Source organism: Crotalus tigris, unplaced genomic scaffold (assembly GCF_016545835.1).
Source record: "Crotalus tigris isolate CLP2741 ecotype Arizona unplaced genomic scaffold, ASM1654583v1 scf7180000018938.1368258, whole genome shotgun sequence".
In the NCBI taxonomy this organism is placed as follows: domain Eukaryota; kingdom Metazoa; phylum Chordata; class Lepidosauria; order Squamata; family Viperidae; genus Crotalus; species Crotalus tigris.
In genome coordinates this window covers 1,244,877-1,267,974 of record NW_024097283.1, presented here as the reverse complement: position 1 = coordinate 1,267,974, position 23,098 = coordinate 1,244,877, and the positions used below count along the sequence as shown (strand labels likewise).

The 23,098-nt window shown below is 38.2% G+C and overlaps 1 protein-coding gene across 10 annotated transcripts in view; it reads right to left on the bottom strand.

The window, feature by feature from the left end:
- The window catches only part of HMCN1 (hemicentin 1), a 433,480-nt gene that overhangs the window by 46,977 nt on the left and 363,405 nt on the right, over positions 1 to 23,098 (bottom strand). For 9 of the 10 annotated variants that reach the window (XM_039357629.1, XM_039357620.1, XM_039357628.1 and 6 more), the window contains 15 exons: positions 22,645 to 22,772; positions 21,837 to 21,987; positions 17,888 to 18,009; positions 17,178 to 17,342; positions 16,615 to 16,737; positions 15,943 to 16,080; positions 15,281 to 15,415; positions 13,587 to 13,856; positions 11,888 to 12,069; positions 10,430 to 10,643; positions 8,551 to 8,685; positions 7,947 to 8,137; positions 3,978 to 4,059; positions 1,664 to 1,933; positions 154 to 324 (listed from right to left, as the gene is read on the bottom strand). In XM_039357629.1, coding sequence (XP_039213563.1) covers positions 154 to 324; positions 1,664 to 1,933; positions 3,978 to 4,059; positions 7,947 to 8,137; positions 8,551 to 8,685; positions 10,430 to 10,643; positions 11,888 to 12,069; positions 13,587 to 13,856; positions 15,281 to 15,415; positions 15,943 to 16,080; positions 16,615 to 16,737; positions 17,178 to 17,342; positions 17,888 to 18,009; positions 21,837 to 21,987; positions 22,645 to 22,772 — 2,477 coding nt within the window. The remainder of the gene's footprint in view (positions 1 to 153; positions 325 to 1,663; positions 1,934 to 3,977; positions 4,060 to 7,946; positions 8,138 to 8,550; positions 8,686 to 10,429; positions 10,644 to 11,887; positions 12,070 to 13,586; positions 13,857 to 15,280; positions 15,416 to 15,942; positions 16,081 to 16,614; positions 16,738 to 17,177; positions 17,343 to 17,887; positions 18,010 to 21,836; positions 21,988 to 22,644; positions 22,773 to 23,098) is intronic. The other variant, XM_039357621.1, reaches the window with a different exon arrangement.

The window sequence follows — 23,098 nt, the reverse complement described above, 5'->3', positions numbered from 1 at the left end:
GAATGCTAGGAAATAACATAATGTGTCAATTAATCATCAATAGTGAAACAAATAGTTGTACTGAATCACCATATAAGTGTCTCCTAAGCATTTATGGTATCAGTTTAGATTTATAAGATAACTAATGAATATAAACAAGAGATGAGTATTTACCTGGACACAACTTGCTCTGACAGCTGCGTAGTTCATAATCGGGCTCCATACAGCTTCGTCCACCATTAGCAGGAAAAGGATTGTTGCATAGACGAATCCTTTTTTGGACACCCCGGCCACATGTTACACTACATAGTTGCCAGTCAAGCCATTGAGAAAACCCACCATGCACTGCAGTGGAACAAATTGCATTAATTTAGTCAATACACATTTTAGAACCCAGATGTGCATGCTATCGACTGCTGTCTTAAAAAAAAAATCAAAAGGGTTGACCTGCCATTAGTCTACAACAATTTTGTTGTGAATTATGACAACTGAATATTGAATAAAGACTTGGCTGGAAGTGATTCAGAAAAATTAGCAATTGTTTTTCTTGGTTTTTCTTTGTTGGGAAGAGAAATCAGAAAAAAACCTCTCCTTCTCATTATCATATCACAAACTAAAAATGGCCTGTAGGCTGCCCTCCAAACTCTGAAGGTATTTTTCTGCCTACATAATTAAAGTAGTTTGAAGTAATGGATGGATTAAAGTATGCCTCCTAACTTCCTTTTATGGATGTTTTGAACAGGCTCATATGACAGAAAGGAAGATCAGAATGAATACTAGGGCCTTTATATATCAACAACAACAAAGAAATTAATAGCATAAGTAATTTCTTGGTATTCATTTACTTATTATAGAACTCATTCCATAGATTCTGGCCAGTTCACAATATGACATCTTCTTCTTTACTTACTGTTTTACCATTTCGAGTGTCAAAGGATCACAGAAATAATTTAAAACACTCCCTGGAAACTGGCAGCCTAGATCACCCCTAACTTTCAAAAGGCCAGAATATCTGTCTATGTGTTCCACCGTATTGGAGCAGCCATACCAAAGATCTGCCTCCAAGTCCAGGTCCTCCTTACTTCTAGGAAAAGCACTGGAACCTTAAGTATCCCCTATCCCAATGCCATCAAAGAATGGGAAGAATCATTTTGAAGGATTCAGCCCTCAATCCAACATTATCCTATTTCTCAAGCTTCTGATAATTGAGCTACACTTAGTTTTAATAAAAATTAGAGGCACTGTTCATTTTTATTCTTCATTTTTTTTCTCTTACACTTTCAATAATTTGCTTCTAGAACATGCACAAGGAAGAATGGCATGTTCTTAGAATCCACACTTTGTGAAAACTGAGGGCAACCTCTGCTTCTAGCATACATGCAGATACATCAGAAAGCATCTGCCTTCCCTTATTCCCTGTGAAAACTGAATTTAAAGAGTGATGCAGAAATGTAAAATCATTATTTCCAGGAAGTACAAATTTAGATCTCAATATTAATGTTCCAATTAATATTATTTCTAAAAGCATAGCAACAGTTCTCTCTTCTGCCTCAGTAGACAATTTTACTGAATGAGAGATATAAATATAGCGACGTCTCTTTATTGCCTTTTTTTTAACTTAAAAATGCAGGTTGATTAATGACAAAGAGCTTCTCATGAAGCTAATCCAAGCCTTAACACTAACCCTGGACAATGAAGGGCACTTTGACCAGGACAGAACCCATGAGGTTCCTAGCTACACATTCATATTCAGAAGTATCCTCTTTATGAGCAACTGCAATACGCAGAGAGCCATTTGACAAAACAGTCATTCGGTCTTGATTCAGAAGAGGCCAGCCTTGACGAGACCACTCAATAGTCGGATGAGGTTCTCCTTCTGCTTGGCAGTTCAGCACTGCTGTGGTTCCAGCATCAACAGTGATCTCTGCTGGTTCAGTTTTAATAACAGGTGTACCTAAGAGAAACAAAATATTCCTGGGTTGGCTGGGGTTTGTGATAATTCGGTAAGAGCAGAGGACTCTCTTTTTTAACACTTTTCCACAGTCACTTCAGTGTTATAATGCAGCATTATTTCCATTTCTCTGATTTACATAGTTCTGTAGTTTACACATTCCCATTTACTAGCCTATTTTCATTTTTTTATGGTCGTTAGCAGCAGGCATTTTTGCTATTATATCAAATCTATCCTGAGGGGTAAGTGAGAGACTGTGAGTGAAGGATGGGCAGTCTATAGCTGGCATCTGCAACCTTTTTATGCCTCAAAAGCCTTCAGGGATTACTTTGCAAAATTTTCAGTAGCAAATTTCTGAATGTTGATTTCTGCTTTTACCGATGAGAAACAAATGAAATAAAGCATGACTGAAGAAAGGAAAGAAAGAGAAAACCTTAAAATGAGAATGACATTTGAGAATGTCACTCAAATCCAACTGAGTGACATAATGACCTTGCCTCCTGAAGATGAAATTGGTACTAAAGAAATGCAACCCACTGTTCAAAATATTCACCTGTACTACAGAAGAAAATATTGGGCTAGGGAGGATATACACTGTCACTGTCATTCATGATTCTTGACATAACATTCAGAGATGGGTATACAGACTCCTCCTACTCAGCACAAAACTGAAGAAGATTTTTCAAGTGCTCCATACAAATATTTGACTATCTTAAGATATATTTAAAAATTCAATCGGAAAAGCCCAGTTCTTTCAGTTGTCTATACTGTATCTTGTCTCTTTCACTAAGGGGAAAGGTTTCAGCATGCCTTGACCATTCTTTCAAAAATGGGAACTATATTCACAGCTTATCTTTCTTCCCCATCATTAACTGTTCATTGGGGAAATCATTATGCTGCCATAATAAAATTAGCCACATGATTTCCCTCCAAGCATAATGGTATCTGGAATTAAACTCCCATGACCTCTGCAAAGCAAGGTTAATACTGTATATTACAAATTAGGAAAAAATAAAAGTTCCAGGAATTTTACAGTTGGGCAAATAGATTTATTGCTGATCTGAATATTATCTGTTATGTTTATTCTTAAGTCCTTTATATTCCTTTTCTTATCCAGCTGTATATTTTTTTTTACAATAAAATGTTGTATTTTTTCCATGATTGTTTTGTTATTTTATTATTTATTTTATTTTATTATTTTATTTTTTAATGAAAAATGTGTTAACTCCTCATAACATGAAAATAGCATGGTAATCCTTGAAGTTCTTTGATGGATGCCTCTTCATTATCAAACTAAGAAAATCTGCACAGGTGTGTGTGTTTATACAGTCATATTTTCTCAAGTTTTCTAAAAATATGCAAAAACATCACAGGCTTGCTTACTTAAAAATGAACTCCATTGAATTCTTCATGACTTATCCCAGATGTATGTAATACTGAGGCAAATAACAATATTTTCTCTCAATACATTCCTTCCCCAAATCACTTTAGACAAAAATAAATATTTTAAATTCTTTTTTAATCCATAACTAGATTGCATTATTTAATAAACTGAAAAGTAGTAATATTCTGAACCACAGAACTGGATCAGTTCCAGCTAGATGCTGCAAAGAATGAATTCTTCAAATATGCTAAATGAAAATTTCCTCATTTGGGAATTCTCTACTGCACACAACTTCAGTTTGGTGCCGTCCACATATTTGGCTAAGAATTCCAAAGCTCCAGACCCATTTAAAGGGCCTGAGGTCATGGAAAACTACAGCTTGACAAGAAGTAGATGAAGGAAAAGAAATCTGAAAGCAATTCATGCTAGAAAATATATTGTTTGAGATTCATTGATGAAGTCGACTGGGGTCATTGAGATGGTACTCTATCTTTAACCATCAGTTCTAAAATTGAAGGTTAACTGAGTTGGAGAGAATGCATGTGTTGAAATAAAGAATTTAGTTTGCTTGGAAGCTACTAAGATTTACAAGTACAGCAGATACATCTGAGTGCACATTTCATAACTCTTAGGAAGGTGTCTGAATATGGGTCTGTAACTTACTATGTAATGTAAGAGTGACATGGTGTTCAACAACACCAGCATCATTTGTAGCTATACATATATATTCTGCAGCATCTTCATTCTGAAAAAAAATAAAATAAACAGGGGTGATGGTTCAGTCTGAGACCGACTATATTAAATAATACCTTATAAATCTGCAGATGTAGTATTTAAGTGAAATTATTCATTGTAGCCCCTTTATGGATTACTGCCTTGTCGTGGCGAAGGGGCTTGCGTAACTCAATGAAGCTATAAGCTATGCCGTGCAGGGCCACCCAAGACGGACAGGTTATAGCAGAGAGTTCTGACAAAATGTGATCCACTGGAGAAGGAAATGGCAAACCACTCCAGTATCTTTGCCATGAAAACCCCATGGACAGTACTAAAAGGAAAAAAGATATGACGCTGGAAGATGAGCCCCTCAGGTCGGAAGGTGTCCAATATGCTACTGGGGAAGAGCAGAGGGCTAGTACTAGTAGCGCCAGAAAGAATGAAGCGACTGGGCCAAAGCCGAAAGGACGCTCAGCTGTGGATATATCTGGTGGTGAAAGGAAAGTCCGATGCTGTAAAGATTTTTTCTCCATAGGAACCTGGAATGTAAGATCCATGAATCAAGGCAAGCTAGACGTAGTCAAAAAAGAGATGACAAGACTGAACATCGACATCTTAGGAATCAGCGAACTAAAATGGACAGGAATGGGTGAATTTAACTCAGATGACCATCAGGTATACTACTGTGGGCAAGAATCCCTCAGAAGAAATGGAGTAGCCTTCATAGTCAATAAAAGAATAGGAAAAGCAATACTGGGATACAATCCTCAAAATGACAGAATGATCTCTATTCGAATCCAAGGCAAACCATTCAATATCACAGTAGTCCAAATCTATGCCCCAACCACTGCTGCTGAAGAGGATGAAATTGACTGGTTCTATGAAGCCCTACAGCACCTTATAGAATTAACACCAAAAAATGATGTCCTTATCATCATGGGGGATTGGAATGCTAAGGTAGGAAGCCAAAAGATAACCGGAATAACAGGCAAGTTTGGCCTTGGAGTACAAAATGAAGCAGGGCACAGGCTAATAGAATTTTGTCAAGAGAATACGATGGTCATAACAAACACTCTTTTCCAACAACCCAAGAGACGGCTCTACACATGGACATCACCAGACGGTCAACATAGAAATCAGATTGACTATGTGCTCTGCAGCCAAAGATGGAGAAGCTCTATACAGTCAGTAAAAACAAGACCAGGAGCTGACTGTGGCTCAGATCATGAGCTTCTCGTTGCAAAATTTAGGCTTAAATTGAAAAAAGTAGGGAAAAGCACTAGGCCACTCAGGTATGAACTAAATCATATTCCTGATGAATATACAGTAGAGGTGACAAATAGATTTAAGGAACTGGATCTGATAGACAGAATGCCTGAAGAACTATGGATGGAAGTTCGCAACATTGTACAAGAGGTAGCAACTAAAACCATCCCAAAGAAAAAGAAATGCAAGAAAGCAAAATGGCTGTCTGAGGAAGCTTTGCAAATAGCTGAGGAAAGAAGGGAAGCGAAAGGCAAAGGAGAAAGAGAAAGATACACCCAATTGAATGCAGAATTCCAGAGAGTAGCTAGAAGAGATAAGAATGCCTTCTTAAATGAACAGTGCAAAGAAATAGAAGAAAACAACAGAATAGGGAGGACCAGAGATCTCTTCAAGAAAATTGGAGATATGAAGGGAACGTTTCATGCAAAGATGGGCATGATAAAGGACCAAAATGGCAGAGACCTAACAGAGGCAGAAGAGATTAAGAAGAGATGGCAAAACTACACAGAAGAACTATACAAGAATGAGCTTAACATCCCAGATAACCACAATGAGATGGTCACTGACCTCGAACCAGACATCCTAGAATGTGAAGTGAAATGGGCCTTAGAAAATCTGAGCAACAACAAAGCTAGTGGAGGTGACAGTATTCCAGCTGAGCTATTCAAAATCTTAAAAGACGATGCAGTAAAAGTGCTACACTCAATTTGCCAGCAAATTTGGAAAACTCAACAGTGGCCACAGGATTGGAAAAGGTCAGTTTACATTCCAATTCCAAAGAAAGGCAATGCCAAAGAATGTTCAAACTATCGCACCATTGCACTCATTTCACATGCTAGTAAAGTTATGCTTAAAATCCTACAAGCTAGACTCCAGCAGTATGTGGATCGAGAACTACCAGAAGTACAGGCAGGATTTCGAAGAGGCAGAGGAACTAGAGATCAAATTGCCAACATACGCTGGATCATGGAGAAAGCTAGGGAGTTCCAGAAAAACATCTACTTCTGCTTCATTGACTATGCAAAAGCCTTTGATTGTGTGGATCACAACAAATTGTGGCAAGTTCTTAAAGAGATGGGAGTACCAGACCATCTCATTTGTCTCTTGAGAAACCTATATGCGGGTCAAGAAGCAACAGTGAGAACCGAACACGGAACCACTGATTGGTTCAAAATTGGAAAAGGAGTCCGGCAAGGCTGTATACTGTCGCCCTGCCTATTTAACTTATATGCAGAGCACATCATGAGAAAGGCAGGGCTAGATGAATCAAAAGTTGGAATTAAGATTGCCGGGAGAAATATCAACAACCTAAGATATGCAGATGATACCACTCTGATGGCAGAAAGTGAAGAGGAACTAAAGAGCCTCTTGATGCGGGTGAAGAAGGAGAGTGCAAAAGTTGGCTTGAAACTCAACATTAAGAAAACCAAAATCATGGCATCCGGCCCTCTCAATTCCTGGCAAATAGATGGGGAAGAAATGGAGGTAGTGACAGATTTTATTTTTCTGGGCTCCAAGATCACCTCAGATGGGGACTGCAGCCAAGAAATTAAAAGACGCTTGCTCCTGGGGAGGAAAGCTATGGCAAATCTAGGCAGCATTCTAAAAAGCAGAGACATCACCCTGCCAACAAAAGTGCGTATAGTCCAGGCCATGGTTTTCCCAGTTGCAATGTATGGCTGTGAAAGTTGGACCATAAGAAAGGCTGAGCGCAAAAGAATTGAGGCCTTTGAACTATGGTGCTGGAGAAGACTCCTGCGAGTCCCTTGGACTGCAAGGCGTTCAAACCGGTCAGTCCTAGAAGAGATCAACCCCGACTGCTCTTTAGAAGGCCAGATCCTGAAGTTGAAACTCAAGTACTTTGGCCACCTAATGAGAAGGAAGGATTCACTGGAGAAGAGCCTAATGCTGGGAAAGATTGAGGGCAATAGAAGAAGGGGACGACAGAGAATGAGATGGCTGGATGGAGTCACTGAAGCAGTAGGTGTGAATTTAAATGGACTCCAGAAGATGGTAGAGGACAGGAAGACCTGGAGGAACGTTGTCCATGGGGTCGCGATGGGTCGGACACGACTTCGCAATTAACAACAACATTCATTGTAGGCAAAAACTGTTAATTTCATATATAACTTAGCTAAATAACTTTTTTAAGTATGTGGATTTTATTTTTAAAAAACCTACATGTTTACATATGATCCAATTTCCATTGGCTATGTTGATTGGAAATTTTAGTAATCTGGAATTCAGGCAAGATTGTTTTATAGTGTGCTAATATGGAAGGTCAGAAATAAAATAAAGGTATTTATAATATTGTGCTCCTTGGGAATTTCCTCCCCATGTGTTGCAAATATGACTCCCAAAATTCCCAGCCATAATGCCCATCTTTTGCCATGCATTGGCAATTGTAATTCTATTGTATCCAGGAAAGGTTAGAAAAATCTAGAATTAGACACAAACATACATGCATGCAAAAATATTTTAGAATATATAGAAAAAGAATATCTGTAGTAGTTGCAAAAAGGAAACGTTTAAGTTTCCTACAGTGTCATAAATATAAATGAGATAATCCTAGCAAGGTATCTTCCTGGTAGCTGATGGATACAGTCATGTTTAATGAAATCCAATTGTTGCATTGGTTCAGTGCTAACTCACAACTGTGCCATAGATGACAAGGGATCCGTTGCTAAGTTGTCTGATTCGATTGCTGATCAGAGTACCAACTCCTTTTCTGCTCCACTGAATAGTTGGAGGAGGGTCTCCTGTGACTTCACAGTTGAGAATAGCATTGCCACCCAAGGGTTCAATCCGACTGGAATGATCATGTCCCATGAATACCGGAGGTTCTGAATTTCAAAATAATATGTATAAGCAACTAGGTAGAAAACAAATGTCTGAAGAAACTTGAAACCCACCATATTTAGGAAACACTACATGGATCTGAAACATAAGCCATAAATACATGTAATAACCCGAATGATTTAGCCATCATATTTTTCTAGGCATTTCTGCTATTTTTGCATTAAATCATTTGCATTGTAAGACAATTAGCTAATTACAATGTGCACCCGATTTTATTTTAACTCAAATTGGAAACAAACATTTTCATTCCATCTCTTGATGATAATTAAATGCTTTATTTTTGTAAGCTGAATATCTTTACTGCTGTTATTCTTCCTTGCCATACATAGTATTGTAGTTAGATGTAATATGAAAGCAGAAATCTGTGAAACAATGCCCACTTATTAGCAATACACACCTTTAACATAGACAGATCCAAGAGCCTTGATAGAACCAACTAGGTTTTCTGCCATACACACATAGGTTCCTGAATCTTTCTTAGACACTCTCTCAATAACAAGTTTACTCAGTCCGTTTACTCCATCATATTGTGCTGGTCAAACAAGAGAAATTAAAAAAAAAGAAACCAACATAAATATCTTTGTAAAATGTATTTTATTCATTAAAACATGTTTTAGAGACATATTGACTGTTTCATATAATTGACTTTGCTTTACAACAAAAACAAAATTAAAACACCCCAAATTTGGAGACACAGACAGACATATTGCCTTTTCATCTCACATTCTACTTACAATGCAGTCCTCAACTTACAACCACAATGGAGCCCCACTTTTCTGTTGCTAAGCAAGACATTTTTTCTAAGTGAGTTTTGCCCCATTTTATGGCCTTTCTTACTCCAGTTGTTAAGTGAATCACTGCAGTTGTTAAGTTAGGAACACGGTTGTTAAGTGAATCTGGCTTCCCCATTGACTTTGCTCAGTGATGGCGAAACTTTTAGAGACCGAGTGCCCAAACTGCAACCCAAAACCCACTTATGTATTGTTGGGTGCCGGGTGGGCATGGCCAATTGGGTGGGCATGGCCAATTGTGGGCGTGGCTGAGGTGGTAATGGCAGACTGGGTGGGACTAAAAAGTTCAATCAATCAATTCCAACTTTGCGAGAGATTTTTATTTCCTGCGAGAAATTGATTGATTGATTGAACCTTTTTTTTTGCACACAGCGGTGGAGGCCTAAAGCGAAAAGGTTTTATAAAACCCAGCTGAAGGCCTAGGACTGGGGCAATGGCATGCGTGCCCACAGAGAGGGCTCTGTGTGCCACCTGTGGCAAGCGTGCCATAGGTTCGCTACCATGGACTTTGCTTGTCACAAAAGGTGATCACATGACTGAGGCACACTGCAACTGTCACAAATATCTGCTGGTTGCCAAGCATCTGAATTTTGACCACAGGACCATGGGAATGTTGCAACAGTCATAAGTGTGAAAAACAGTCATAAGTCACTTTTTTCAGTGACATCATAACTTCAAATGGTCACTAAATGAATGGTTGTAAGTTGAAGACTACCTGTAAATGTTTTATTATGGAACTTTCTGCTGATTTTCAGCTACTGAACTCCTTCCAGACAAATGTGTCTCTAAACAACCATTTTTAGGAAACTAAGGCATTTGGTAGCTAGAGTTATGGTGGTATTTATTGGCTTTAAGAGTTTGGGTATTTGGTATTTTTAGTAATACTTGTTATGGCTAGGGATTAAAGTAAAAGAAATGTGTTTCTCTAGACCCAAAGCTAAAAGTTAAACCTAAAAAATATACACAAACAAAGCATATGACCAAGTACCAAGGCACTGATTATGTCACCTAGTTTGGTAATAAACTTCTGCAACAAAACCACCAAGCTCAGGAACACCAAAGACCCCACAGTTCAACCTTGAGCTACAACTATTCTCTTCCAACAGTACCAGAACTAAATGTTCTTATGGGCATTAGGGATTTCTCATGGCCTCCCTCCCCAGCCCACCACCACTAAGAGACAGACAGACAGACAGACAGACAGACAGAGGCAAATCAGAATAGAGATTAAGCTCTGATTTGCTTCCCACACCCTTTGTACTCTATTATTGGCTGAGCTGAGCTGAGCAGTGATTGGTTGAATGTGCTGTCAATGTGCAATTACATGGACATTCTATACAGTGTATTTCAGATTTGCAGATGGTAAAAAGAAAAAGGCTATCTTTATAGTGTATGTGGGGCAGGGGATGCTTTTCAATCTGAAAGAAGGGCTCTACATCTCATTTTACAACCTACCATTTACTATAGTTTCCTGGATTAACTCACCTGGGATAATATTATTGTTAAATATCCATTTAATGTTGGGTACAGGAACTCCTGTTGCTTTACAATTTAATTGCAATTGTTCTCCTTTATTTAAAGCTACATCTCCAGGGAGTTCAGTAAAAGCTGGGAGGACATAAACTGTTAAACTGATAGTGTGGGTGTCTTCACCAGCCACATTGTTAGCAATACAGGTGTAGCTCCCAGAATCTTCAGGCTAAATGGAGAAGGAAAACAATTCCATATACACAGTATGTATTAAACAAAAGGCAGAATCCCAAAAAATATAATAGCTATTTTAATAATATTGGTATGTGGATTTGAATTAGCCATCAGAACATCAGCAGCAAAATGTCTCATTGTGATTTTTAACACCTTCCCCCATGCCCATCAAAAACTAATAATTGCTTCCAAATAATAGAGCTTTATAAAGAATGTAGGTATTGAGCATTTCATATGTTGAAAAAAATGCAACAAAAGAAATACTTCCTACCAAATTTCCATTTTTTTTATCAACAACAATCATATGGAAACTATGATTAGATGTCAGAACTGACAGTGAGAACCAGGGATGGATGGGAAAGAAGGGGTAAATGTACACCATGCAAATGCCCCAATTAACATATTTTCCAAAAGGCTCTACCTGACCAACTTGATCTAGCCAATTGGGCATGCTGCAAATCCCATCAGCCAAAGAGTGTAAGCTGTTGGGGACTAGAAGATGGGCCTTTTCTGCAGTAGAATATTCACCCCTCAGAGATTAAAATGGCCCCAACCCTGTTAGTCTTTCATTAAGCCTGTGTTCCAGAGCCGAAGATGCTGAATGTGCTAAGGGCCACTTTTCCTGGCTTTATTGTTAACTGGCCAAGTGTCTCAGCTGCTATGCATATTTATTTTGGATAAATACTTTTATTTAGGTTTTTTTAATTATTTTATTGTGTTCAAATGTTTTTATTGTTTTAATTGCAGTATATTGTTTTTCAGTAATAAGACACAGGAGTAATTGATTGAGATGCACAAAGTGAATAAATAAACATTTGCATCAGATGTTGGGCAACAAATACATAGCTGTGGTGTTTGCATGATTATATCACCATAGGTATCATTTAAGCATCACTGTAGATTACTACGCACAGCGCTGCTGCTGCAGTAACCACAGTTCTTGCATGAAAAGAAAATTGGCTTATATTTTTTTATATACTCTAAATCTAAACAGAATATATCAATTGAAGGGATAATTAGGCATACATAGATTAATAAAGCTGCTAACCATTTGCATCCAATCATTTGTTTTCCAGTGCATGTTTATTTTCCCCCTGCTACCACCCTCTGCCTTATAAAATGTTATCCACTGAAGAAAAAAGGTATTTAGTACTGTACAAGTTTGATGACCAAGAAAATAAAGGCAGTCCTGATCCTCACTGCTATCTTTCCTAAGCATGCTGTTTAACTGAGGCTTACCTTAGCTTTTTCTATAATGAAGTCTCCATGTGATTCAGAACTGCGCTTAGCTACAAGGCTTGTGTCACCTTTCCTCCAGGTCACTGATGGTGCTGGCATTCCATCAGCAACACAAGACAGAACTGCTTGTGAATTTTCAACAACTGTATAGTGGTCCTCCACTGCATGGATCTTTGGTGGGACTGTGAGAAGTATTTTTTTTTCACAAACAAATAATTGCTTTTATTAAAGTTAGACATTTTGTATACTGTATGCATATGGATGTGGACATGTATCATCACGAAAGAGTCTTCAACATCTTTTAGTGGATATTTATACAGATAGTAACTGAGAATGATTTGTTTAACTTGAAGAAAGCCAAACTATTGGAAGTGCTGGCTAAATGTTCTAGGCATTTTAGTCCAACACATCTGGATGGCTAAAGAAGGCTGAAATATAGCCCAGTATTCTACAGGAATATGAAAGAAGATATCACAACACTGGAAAAAAAAGTATAATTTTAATAGGGAAATTTGGGAACTAGCAAACATTTGCCCAAGATCCTTTAAATTATGTAGACAATAAATTTAGCTTGAGTTCACCAGTATGTTTAGAGCTCACACCCAGTATTCTGCCACAAATAAAGAATTCCACTCTATGCTTCTTCTACATATCCAAGTATAGGTATAACTTCAACTCTGCTGTGTGCAGGGGAAATATCCCCAGAGCACATTATATTAATAATCTTTTAAAAATAAATATTTTATTCCACTATAATATTATTTTTTCCACTGTTCCTATATTTGGGGGGGGGGGGAGTAGGGAGAAATGTTCAGATGATCAAGATGGGATGGGATGTTACCCAAAAAAGCAAACCTACCCAATCCAGAAGATGTAGCATCTTGGTTCCTGCAAGGAGACTGATGGGATCTAAGGGCTAATTGAATTTATTCGAACATTTGGTCCAAGCATTGCATATTTTGATTGGATTAGGATGCTTATATAGCAGCATTTCTCATACTTTTCAGAATTAGACTGAGATCTGGATTCATTCCAGGAAATCAGCTGATACAAGTTTGTGTATTTTCTGTCCTACTGGCACAGAACTATGTATAATGTCTAGAGTGCTCTAAGGCAAATGTTGATGTGTTGTTGTTTTTTAATCTCCAGATGGAAAAACTGATCCATTCCTCTCCTTGTTGCTTCTCCCATCTCTCCATTTTGGGTTTCCTTATAGTAGGCCTCTGCCTTGGGTCTGCAATTTTGCAGCTCTGTGACTTACAGAATAGACCACAATGGCTGCTAGGCTACATGGTGTACCTGTGGGCATACTATGCCACTGGTTAGATTGTTGAATTATAATTGACCATCTTCACATTTCAGGTGACTGTTTTGCAGATTCATCAGACATTAGTGGAATAGGTTACTGCCATTGATCCTTGTTGCTGGTGGTTTAGAGACAGGACAATTTTTATTTTTATTAATTGATCCTATCCTCTTTTTTCAGATTTGTATTTATAGGGTGATTGGTTAAATATATGTAATACAAGATTTCCACCCATTATTTTCAGGGTAAGCTTAATACTCTGCAATAGCCTGTTCATTAAAGTGATAATTATACGTTTATCTGTGGAATGAAAAATTAAAAGCTGGCCATTATTTTGGCTTCCTCAATGTTTAATAAACAAATTCAGGTTTCCCAGATTTTAATATTACTTACCAAGGACAGTGAGTTCCATACTGGAGCTGCTGGATCCAGCCGCGTTAGTAGCGTTGCAAGTATAATGTCCAGTATCCATAGGCTGAACAAAGGCAATCTGCAAACCCCCCGTGCTGAGAACCCTTCGCCTCATGGACTCTGTGATTATCTGTTCATTTTTTTGCCAGGCAATCAAAGGAGTCGGATAGCCTTCTGCTTCACACAACAGGGTGACAGGTTTATCCATAATAATCACATATTCTCTGGGATGTGATTTGATAACTGGAGGAACTGAAAAATCATTGCTCAATTGAATTTTTGTTTGAATTTTAATTCAGAGGCAAAAAAAACCCTAAACAACCTTATATGTATACAAGTATGTTTACCAGGGGTGTCAAACTGCTGGCCCGCAGGCCGGATGTATCATAGCAAAACTGCACCCACCCCAATGCCGGCAATGGCAAAAAAGTCACGATACGTTGCCACACGTCATGTGATGTTGCAAATTTAACACCCCTGATGTATACTATATACACTTTTATGTATACATTTTCCCTCAAATTGACCTATTTGAAATATCATTTTATTTCTGGCAAACCATTTTAAAAATCTGATGTTTTCAAGGAATAAGTTAGAGACCTCATACCCAAGACCTCATATTTAAAGATTTCCTTGGCCTGGTATCCAGCTTAGAGCCAATATTGGATTAGTATTTTATTCTGTGCCATAACTATTTATTTTCCAGTATGATGAGCTGGATAAGATATGCAGATGATACCACTCTAATGGCAGAAAGTGAAGAGGAACTAAAGAGCCTCTTGATGCGGGTGAAGAAGGAGAGTGCAAAAGTTGGCTTGAAACTCAACATTAAGAAAACCAAAATCATGACATCCGGCCCTCTCAGTTCCTGGCAAATAGATGGGGAAGAAATGGAGGTAGTGACAGATTTTATTTTCCTGAGCTCCAAGTTCACCGCAGATGGGGGCTGCAGCCAAGAAATTAAAAGACGCTTGCTCCTGGGGAGGAAAGCTATGGCAAATCTAGAAAGCATACTAAAAAGCAGAGACATCACCCTGCCAACAAAAGTGCGTATAGTCAAGGCCATGGTTTTCTAGTTGCAATGTATGGATGTGAAAGTTGGACCATAAGAAAGGCTGAGTGACAAAGAACTGAGGCCTTTGAACTATGGTGCTGGAGAAAACTCCTGCAAGTCCCTTGGACTGCAAGGCGTTCAAACCAGTCAGTTCTAGAGGAGATCATCCTTGACTGCTCTTTAGAAGGCCAGATCCTGAAGTTGAAACTCAAATACTTTGGCCACCTAATGAGAAGGAAGGACTCTCTGGAGAAGGGCCTAATGCTGGGAAAGATTGAGGGCAACAGAAGAAGGGGACGACAGAGAATAAGGTGGCTGGATGGAGTCACTGAAGCAGTAGGCGTGAGCTTAAATGGACTCCAGAAGATGGTAGAGGATAGGAAAGCCTGGAGTAACGTTGTCCATAGGGTCGCGATGGGTCAGACACGACTTCGCAATTAATAACAACAACAATGATGAGCTGAGCCAATGTTTTTTCCCTTTCCTTCATTAGCTTCTAAAATGATACATCTCTTTGGAACAGTTTCTAACCAAGGTTCAGGGAAAAGCACTTTCACATTGTGCCTAGCGTTTTCTTTGGTGACATCAAATAACAAAGTTGTGAGTTAGGGGTAAAACTTACCTTGAATTTTTAATTTGATCTTCCCAAGAGCAGTGCCTGATGGATTCTGAGCAACACACATGTAAGTTCCAGCATCTTCAACAGCAACTTTAGCAATCTGAAGGCTGCCATTGGGAAGTACTGTATACCTATTCCCTAAAATACATAGAGTGTTTTAGATAAGTCAGAAAGAAAGAGCAGGTTTAATCCTACATACGATATATGAGGAATAAGAGAAGAAAATAAATTTTGAATAAGAAGACATATTGGCAATATTCAGAATTTTAAAAAAAATAGGTAAGGGAAGGGTTTAAACTGCACATCAATACTCCTGGATAGATCAGTAAAGAACACCCTGGTATACTGGTGCTTTGTCTACTATGGGAGCCATGTGGTGAAGGAACTCAAAACATGTCCATATTTTACCCACATGCCTCTGCTTCAGTAAAGTCACCTATCCCATTTTGTAGAATACAGAATGTAGTACAGGGATCCTCAACCTTGCAGCTTTAAGACTTGTGGACTTCAACTTTGCTTTGCTGGCTGAGGAATTCTGGGAGTTGAAGTCCACAAGTCTTAAAGCTGCCAAGGTTGAGGACCCCTGATGTAGTACAAATTCCCTTTCAATTACAGGTTGCTAATTGCTCTGAAGGGAATTGAAAATTATGATCAAAGCAAAATACCTGTTGTAATAACACTGACCCCTTCCTTCTGCCATGATATCACAGGATGAGGTGTGCCTGATGCTTTGCAGGGCAGGAGAACTGGGTTGTTCAGAATAACAGCTAATGCTCCGGGTTGCATTCGTATTGTTGGTGGTTCTAACAGGAGCACACACACACACAAAAAAAGCTGGTTAATGATCTAAGAAACTCCTTATTGCTTTCTGTATATAAATCGCTTTTGGGGATAAAAAAATAAATTCTCTGAGTGCTTCTACCCGACTAAAACCATTAAATTGTAAATTGCAAAACTTAGCTACCCAACATCCCACAACTAGCACACAAAACTTTTTTTTTTAATTTTCAAGATTCCAAGGATTTAATATTAAGTTAAAATGGCTTGTAAGGTAAGAGCAGATCTGAAAAAATTAATCACAGCATTTTAGGTGGAAGAATTTTTCTCTGCAATATAGAAAGCTGGAAATCGGGGGGAAAGTTTAAGTAAGAATTATGTCTTTAATATGTTTATTTATAAATCCTGATGGGCTTTTATATGGAAGGAATAAAGAATATCCATGCAGTTTCGTAGTACAGATCTGCTGGGCCATACCATTTTCTGTTCTGAATGTGTTGAAAACTCTTAGATTTCTAGTTGTGTGGAAAAAAAATCTATTAATAAGGTAAGAAACATACTAGTTCCCACCTCACCCTGAACAAGAAGGGTGATATGTCTATATGCAGAGCCAGCAGCATTCCATGCAGTGCAAGTATATTTTCCTGAATGGTCCAGTTGAGCAGTGCTTATATCAATAGCACCTAAAAAGAAGAAATGGGAGACTTCCATTGATTATGCTAAGCAGTAATTAATGACCATTGGTGATTATCAGGTAGTTTTGATACAATTCCAGGAAAAATAAAACCCGTGGAATTTGTAGTATTAATCTTCTCTATTCTGTATTACATCTAAATTGAAAGATTTTATATTTCATCACATCTGAATTGGACAGCAAAAGATATCATAATTCCAAGATGAGGATCATCACAGACTGGCAATGATTGAAGGGATATATCAAGAGTTTAGCTATTGCTACAGACCTTGAGTGAAATATGTCCCTGACAAAACATCCTATTTTATTCAGCAGACAAGAGCAGCAAAACTTTAATGCTCCACTTTTCTTGACATTTTTTTTTCATTGCAACACCCCATCACAACACATCTCTGTTCAGCTATATACTGTTTTCATGGCATGCACAACCTGAAGACAGAATTCTGAAGCCATTTCCTCGAGAAGGAAGCTTTATTCCATTCTTGGTCCAAAGGATTGAAGGCACTGGAACACCTGATGCTGTGCAGGGAATGATTATGGGTGATGACTTGGTTACTAATAGATCTGTAACTTCATCTGCTATGGATGGTGGCACTAAAGTAAATAAAGACAAATATAGATATTAATCATCTGTATTGTGATGATGTCTCCTTGAATGATCTACAATTGCCAGAACACTAAAGAATATACCGCATTACAATACTAATGTATTCATATTTGAGTAAGCTTATTGTTTCTACCTGAACAGAAAAACATATGGACCTCGTTTCTTTTTTAAATGCAAAATGATTAAAAAATACTTTATGGAAAGGATTAATTATTGACAAGGATTTGTGATACAAACAAAGCAGATATTAAAATAATGTACAGATCTACAATGCAATGTCTTATGGAATTATATTGATTGGAAGGATTTTCATTTTCCGTGTAAAAGGAAAGGTTTGCAACAGAATGCATTAGCAAGTCCCAGAGTTCAGCATCGACAGCTTTCCATTTAACTATCTTCGCCTTTGTTCTATTTTTTTTAATTTTATTTTGAAATCTGATTTTCATCATTAAAATAAAGCTCTCCAACTGAAACTTCCTAGTAGATAAGCTTAAAAAAAATAAAAGGATTTATTCCAGTGTTAATCCTGTACCTTCTACCATGAGACTAATAGTCCTTTGATCTTTGCCTGCTTCATTGGTTACTATACACTCATAGAGTGCAGTGTCTTCTACAGAAGGAGAAAAAATTACTAGCGAACCTGACGACAAAAGCCTGGAAGAAAGCACAAAAAGAATTATTACAGTTTACCACAGTGTTTGTCCTAAGAGAAATAATTCAGATACTGAGGTTAACAAAAGAACAATAGAAACATAGATTTCAGGTATTATCTTCTTATACAATTTTTTTTCTTGAGGGAAATAAAGATTTCCACCAAATTATTTTGTGAATCAAACCGAGATGATACTTGACTTCCAGAGAGTCACTTCAGATCTAATTGCTGTACCCAACACATAATTAATGAGAGTTTACTCTGCTAATAAATCATAAAAAACAAGAAGCAGAAAGGGCTTCTGATTCTAATTCTGATTTTCAACCTGGTTTTGCAACTGGCAAAAACCTGCATAGCGTCTCTTGAGGAAGATGGAAATAAAAGAATTGTCATCATCATACTGGAGGCTTTCCTTCTCTCCTCCCCCAATGGCTGCTACAGCGTGAAAGCCTTTATTTCTCTTACCCACAATCTGCTGTGTTCACTGCCAGAGCAGGTATTTTGGCAGCCTTGCCTCCTGGATTTGATGGGGGCAGTTAGGAATAACCCAAGATGACTTTTGGAAAGCTGTGGACCCACCCAGGAGGGGGAATCTTGAAGATTGCAACTCCTTGTGAGGGTGCAGCTGAAAAGTCAGGGGGCTTTCATCTCTTCTGACAGGCAGACATCTTCATAAACAAGCCCAAGACTTTTAACTTTCAACTTTTTTGAACTTTTACTTTCGCTTTTTCATTTTTAAATGTTAATTGGCTAGCTGAATGCTGATTTATTTCATCTCCCTGATGGACGTTACCTGATCTTTTAGAAAGCTTTACATCTCTGAAGGACATCCTATTCCATCTAAACTATGTCCAATAAATTATTTCCCAATATTTTCTGCAAGAAGAAAGGAAGATCCCATACTCTTCTAAGCTACATGAATTTACAATATACAGATAAGATCTGCTTGTTTGGGATTCAAACTGTTGTAGAAAATGAAAGACTTGAGTCAGCTCTTTCAAGGAAAGGGAAGTTTATTGCGCAGGTTCAGAGAGCCATCGTGGCTAAAAAAGTCTGAACAACAGGCTGTGCATTGATGACCATTTTTATAACCCTTCAGATGTGGTTATTTCCTGAGTAAGTCACATTCCATACATGGTTACATTCTATAGTTCCTTATTCTAACATAGGAAAACTACTAGACAGATCTATAATTGATAGTTCCTCTTTTACATCGGAATGCTTTTAGCAATCAGTAATATATCAAGTGTTAAGCAGTTTAGATACACCATGTGATAAGCACTTAGTAATATATCATGTGCAGAGCTGAGAACAGGATGTCTGGCCATTCTAAATTTAAGAGCTGTCTGGTAAGCAAAAACAAACCTCCCTTTCACACACATTCTTTGTCGGGCCATCTGCCTTTCACACACCATTCTTTGTCGGACCATCAGTATTTTCCCAGGTACCACTTTATTCCCCCCTGATGAGACTTATCCTTGCAGATAAGTTTCATTCTGTAACACTTGGGTCTGATGTAGGTATGTTGTTATATTCTTGTCTCTGGAATTCCTACATATGAAGAACCACCCTTTAGGTAACCATATGTTTGCATACCCAAAAGACACTGTTTGGAAAGATGTGCAATTTAGCTTTTTTTGGCTCACTTTCAGGCAATGAGGTGAAGGTGTATTCTGCTCACACCCTGTGATCTGTGCACATTGTGAGTCTTCTGGAATGGCTACGTTAGGAGTATGTAAAGCTAAAGCATCAGTGGGTAGCAACTTGGAAATGTGACCCCAGCTGTACATTGTTTCATAGCCTATATGTTCTTTAAACTCGTGTTGACTGAACTCCTTGGCTGCTGTGACAGGAACACATACTGGTATTAAACATGTGGCCAGCAGATTCTCCATTTCATATGCTTCAGAAAGGCAAAAATCAGTTGTGTTGGCTAGTTTAGCCAATTGGACCCACAAATTATATTGCATCCTCGACTCCAATGGATGGGGCATATCCTTATTCTGATGGGACCTTCTACTTCGTTTTCTCTCTGGGCGCTTCCTCGGAGGTCTTTGGATAGTAACTCCAAATTCCACCGGGATTACATGTACGATGCAAGTCCCCTTCCATCCCGTCTTCAACTGCGAGACTAGGGTGACCCGCTCCCATCCCCAGAATAAAGGAGGCCCACACTCCAAAATAACAGGAGGAGGAAGCTTCTTATATGGGGCCTTTACACATATGCCTTTCTTAAGAATATACCCAACATACTGACATGCTTCGGGATTGACACCATTCTTTGTCGGACCATCAGTATTTTCCCAGGTACCACTTTAAAACAAGGGAACAGAAGCAGGATCTCTTAATTTGTAGTATTTGATTTTGGCATCGAAGGAGAGAGATGTAAACACACACATTCATAATCCTTTTTTAAAAAAAGATTAAGACTGTTGGCAGTTTATCAAGACAGTTAATGAAAATATTGCCAAAATGTTAGACAGGCAGATGGTATTAAAGTAATATTTATGAAACATTTGTTGCAATTGCATGAGCTAAATGATAGATGATTTAATTCCTAAAATCTATGGAAACTGTAAGTCTCCGTTCCCAGATTTAAGACTATAGGCAATTCTGCACTGTAGCACATAGTATTTGGGCTATTCTTCGGTAATTTTTAAGACAAATTCTTGGAGGACGTTCCTGATTGGCAAGGATGCTCAGCCCAAACATAAGGTCACTGCAACACCTGATTGTGAGTGGGGGTGGTTTGTATGTGTATACACACACACACACACACAGAGAGAGAGAGAGAGAGAGAGAGAGAGATGGAGAGAGAGAGAGAGAGGTGCCTTTAGAGATTGACTTCTCATTAGTCCTCATGCTTTGCCCTTATTTTTCTTCATTTTCCCAGATGTCTTCACACCCCCTTCCCACATATCTATTTAGACCAGTGGTTCTCAACCTGTGGGTCAGGTCCCCATTTGGGGTCAAACGACCATTTCACGGGGGTCGCCAAACAACGCAGTCCGCCATTTTTCCCCCCTTTTCCTTAGCTGTGCTACTCCCTTTTATTCTATTGGCTTTTGAAAGTCAATAGAATAGACTCTCTTGAATAGAGTCTAATTCTATTGGCTTTCAAAAGCCAATAGGAATTGTCCAGGCTGTCTCTGCCCTGCTGAGCCCATCAAAAGTCCCATTCTGCAAACAGTGCTGCACCAGTTGAGTAGTCCTTGACTTACATCCGGTTGAGTAGTCCTCGACTTACGACTGGTTGGGGGTCGCAACATTAAAAAGGTTGAGAACCACTGATTTAGACCCTATCACAGACCCTTTTTGTCTCCCTCTTTTTTCCCTTAGGGCACCACTATAGCTGTGATGTTACAATAATCAAAGCAATAAGAAACAGTTGTGTTTTTTTTATTTCTAGATTGTCCTCTAAGACTATTGGAATTTTGTATGCAGGAAAAATTTATAGAAGAAAGAAAGAAAGAAAGAAAGAAAGAAAGAAAGAAAGAAAGAAAGAAAGAAAGAAAGAAAGAAAGAAAGAAAGAAAGAAAGAAAGAAAGAATGCTATACTGTAACATAAGGATTTTTTAATATATATATAGATGCTTTGCAATTCTATGGATATGGTGGAAAACAAGGGGAGTATTTTTCAAAGTCGCTAAGACGAAGCTCCCACTGAGTGAACCAAATAGAAATTACAGATTTGCCCTTTGTATATTTGAAAAATAAGTTAAACCTCCCCTTTGTATGGGGTGGAAGAGTAGGTTTTTATTCTTTTTAAAGCATTACATGCAATCACTGTTCTGTAGTCATAAAAACAAATAAAACCCTTTTTTTTTACCTGAATGAGTTCTGATCCAAATTGAGAACATGCCCATTCTTCTTCCAGGCTATGGCTGGCTTAGGAATCCCTGTAGTTTCACAGGGTAGTGTGGTTTGTATATTTACAGATACTGTGACATTGACAGGTCCTGGGGCAATATATGGAGAAACTGAAGAAAAAAAGATGATTGGACTTTACCAAATGACTTGACTAGAGCACAGTTTATCATAGCAGGTATAGCTCAAGTAAAACTCCCCCAATCCACTCCTTAGTGATCCAACATAAATGCATGTATCTTCAGGAACAGTGGGAGTTCCATATAGACATCATTCATTCTAAGCCAACCCTTACTGATGTCCAATTAATTAATTAATTAGTCAAAAAAGGATATTTTATTTGTTTGTTTGTTTGTTTACTTATTTAATTTTTATGCCACCCATCTCCTCTATAAGGTGACTCTGGGCAGCTGACAAGTTATAAAACAAGTAGAAGAATATTGAAAATATGTTAAAATATTAAAACTAGTTAAACAGTAATTTTAATAATCAAATATTTAATTAAATATTAATTAAATATTAAATATCAATTAATATTAAATTAAATATTAAAACAGATTTACATTCTAAAAACTATACAAAAACCAAAACTAAGAGATGGATGGCATGGGGATGAGGTCTTCCTAGTCATTCAATGAGTAGGGATTACCACATTATGGTCCAGCATGGAAGAGATAATAGGATTATATGGGTCCTGTCTAGCATTCTTAGTCTAAGCCGATTCAGTTTCTTCTATAGTACTTGTCTATCTGAAAAAAAGGCATACTTACTATGGACCTGAAGATCAATCCTCTTACGCTCAGTGCCAGCCACATTGGTTGCCATGCAAAGATATCTCCCAGTGTCAGTAACCTGGGCTGAATGTATGTGAAGGGATCCATTTCCTAATAGTGAATGTCTGAAATAAAACACAGGGAATTTAATACATTCTCAATACACACAGTGAGAGAGGAAAATTTTCTTATTCATACAACTGTTTTTCCTCTGTCCCGTGTTTCATAAGAGAGTCCACTACAATAGGGGTCCCCAACCCTCAGTCCGTGAACCAATACTGGGCCACGGCATGCCAGCAACCAGGCTGCCCAAACAAGCAAAGGCCCATCCACGAGATGCAGGCAGCACATAAAACCACACACTCTCTGGTCCGTGGAAAAACCTCTCTCCATGGAACCGGTCCCTGTTGCCCAAAAGGTTGGGGACCTCTGCACTACAAAATTAATATTA